The sequence below is a fragment of the Podarcis pityusensis genome (genome assembly GCF_964106645.2).
Source record: "Podarcis pityusensis genome assembly, chromosome: 13".
In the NCBI taxonomy this organism is placed as follows: Eukaryota; Metazoa; Chordata; class Lepidosauria; order Squamata; family Lacertidae; genus Podarcis; species Podarcis pityusensis.
Window position 1 is genome coordinate 43,675,531 of NC_138038.1, and position 2,701 is coordinate 43,678,231.

The following is a 2,701-nucleotide window of genomic DNA, read 5'->3' on the forward strand; positions in this document are numbered from 1 at the left end:
TCTCTCAGTTACCGTGATCCAAAGCCAGTGTTCAAAGAAGCCTCAGTTGAAAACTCAAGTGTTTCCTAAGAGATTGCATAAAGGGCAATGAATAATGTAAATAAACAAAACAAAACAAACCTTAATGGTTTCTCTATATATAATACATTGAACTCAGTGCTTTTTTTCTAGAAAAAATGGTTCTGGTACTGCGTACCCTTGAATACCCCCAGGAAAAAAGGATTAGCTGAACTATTAAGCTTTCACTTGAATGTTTTCTAGTTCATAAGACTCTGGACTTCTAAAAGTTGGTGCTGTTGAAACATTTACCAAAATGGTTTTCATGAAAACAAAGGTGTAGGAGAAATGATAGAGGTACTGATTCCAGTACTGGAGTTTGTTGCAAATAAAGCGCTCTCACATTGCCATATGGCAAGCTACCTATGGCATAAATGTACCGTGTTTTTTGCTCTATAAGACTCACTTTTCCCCTCCTAAAAAGTAAGGGGAAATGTGTGTGCGTCTTATGGAGCGAATGCAGGCTGCGCGGCTATCCCAGAAGCCAGAACAGCAAGAGGAATTGCTGCTTTCACTGCGCAGCGATCCCTCTTGCTGTTCTGGCTTCTGAGATTCAGAATATTTTTTTTCTTGTTTTCCTCCTCCAAAAACTAGGTGCATCTTGTGGTCTGGTGCGTCTTATAAAGCGAAAAATATGGTAGATTTCCTATCATGGGGTTGTTATGTGAGCTGCAGATTACCAACCCTTCTTTTCTTTCATTTATGGACAGGTAGAGCCCCTTTCTGAGTGCAATGAGAAGTGCCTTTCAGGTTATAGTAGAACCAAGAAGGAAGGGCAACCATCTTGCTGCTATGATTGCCTCCCATGTCCAGAAGGGAAGATCTCAAACCAGACAGGTAGGAGATTTATTTTATGCTATGTAGCTATGTTACTCTTTCTTAGGTGCACACCAGAACTTAATTTCCATAATGTGTACAGTGTATGGAGGTGGATTATATACTGTCTGATACTACCATTGAGAAGTATGTCATTTACTTTTTAAGCCAAAGTTTGTATAGAGAACGACAATTTCTTTTTCAGACATGGATGACTGTTTTGAATGCCCTGGAGACCAGTATTCAAACATTTACCAGAATGGATGCCTTCCGAAACAAATAACCTTCTTGTCTTATGAAGAACCTCTGGGAATCAGTTTGGGTACTCTTGATCTCACCTTTTCTTTCATCACAGCTTTGGTGCTTCAAATCTTCATTAAGTACAGGGATACTCCCATAGTCAAGGCCAACAACCGGAACCTCACCTATGCTCTCCTCATCTCCCTCTTGCTTGCTTTCTCTTCTGCTTTGTTGTTCATTGGCCAGCCTGTACAGCTAATGTGCCTCCTTCAACAAACTGCTTTTGCCATGATTTTCTCAGTGGCAGTTTCTTGCATATTGGCCAAAACCACCATTGTGGTTCTAGCATTCACGGCCAGCAAGCCAGGGTCTAGGATGAGGAAATGGGTAGGCAATCAACTATCTAGCTGCATTGTCTTTTGCTGCTCCCTTATTCAGGCTGGTATTTGTATGATTTGGCTGATAACTTCTCCCCCATTCCCAGATTTTGACATGCACTCAATGACTGAAGAAATTGTACTAAAATGTAACGAAGCTTCAACTATGATGTTTTGCTGTGCCCTGGGATTCATGGGTTTCCTGGCTATTGTCAGCTTCACTGTGGCTTTTCTGGCTAGGAAGTTGCCTGACAGTTTCAATGAAGCCAAGTTCATCACCTTCAGCATGCTGGTCTTTTGCAGTGTTTGGTTGTCCTTTATTCCAACCTACCTGAGTACCAAGGGGAAATATATGGTGGCAGTGGAGGTCTTCTCCATCTTGTCCTCTAGTTTTGGATTACTGGGCTGTATCTTTTTCCCTAAATGCTTTGTTATTTTGCTGAGGCCAGAGTTAAACAGCAAAGAGAAACTGATAAGAAGAAAGAATTGAAGAATCAACATGTCTCTGTCATGCTGAGGTGTTATGTACTGTTTTTATTCCCAGTAAAGAATCATATATAACTGTGATGTGGAACATCAGTTTGGGGACCAAAACAATCCTCCAGGATTCTTTACCTGCCTTGTGGATCTCTCTTTTTTTTAAAAAGTAATATTTATTAGAATTTCGAATAATAAAAAAGACAAAAAGAAGAAAAAGAAGAAAAAAAGAATTCATCCTTTACAGTCCAATTTTCAATAACTTTTTTCTGCGACTTCCCCTCACCTCCCCTTCTTGTATTCCAAATTCAAATCTTTATCCAACAAGTTCTTATCTCTAATTTCTTAACCTTACTTTGTTATTTTGTTTATTTATATTTAATTTTTACCCTTAATTCATTATTGTATTTAATTCAATTTATATACCAACTTTTAACTTATGTACCTTGATCATTTATAAAATTCTTTTTCTAAGGTTGACCCAATTTCCCTTCCACGAATTCCCCATTCTTATACTGATAACAACATAAAATTAAACACCGAATAGAAAAGATCAAGCCCCCTTTGGATTTCCAAACCCCACCCTCCCTTCCCCGGTTTCAATCCCAAAACCATAGTCCATTAGTCCATCCATTATTAGCCTGGCAGCCTCACGTCCGAGGCTCTTAAATCTCTCTCAGTCCCTTTCTGCCGGCTTCTTTGAAAGTCCCTTGTAATTAACACCCAGTCTCGGG

At 39.4% G+C, this 2,701-nt stretch overlaps 1 protein-coding gene across 1 annotated transcript; it reads left to right on the forward strand.

Annotated features, from left to right (window-relative positions):
• Positions 1-1,080: 1,080 nt before the first annotated feature.
• LOC308460914 (vomeronasal type-2 receptor 26-like) lies at positions 1,081-1,980 on the forward strand (the record flags this gene model as incomplete). Its single annotated transcript, XM_080977448.1, has 1 exon — positions 1,081-1,980. The coding sequence occupies one exon, from the start codon at positions 1,081-1,083 to the stop codon at positions 1,978-1,980; it is 900 nt and encodes a 299-aa protein (XP_080833574.1).
• Between the last annotated feature and the right edge of the window lie 721 nt (positions 1,981-2,701).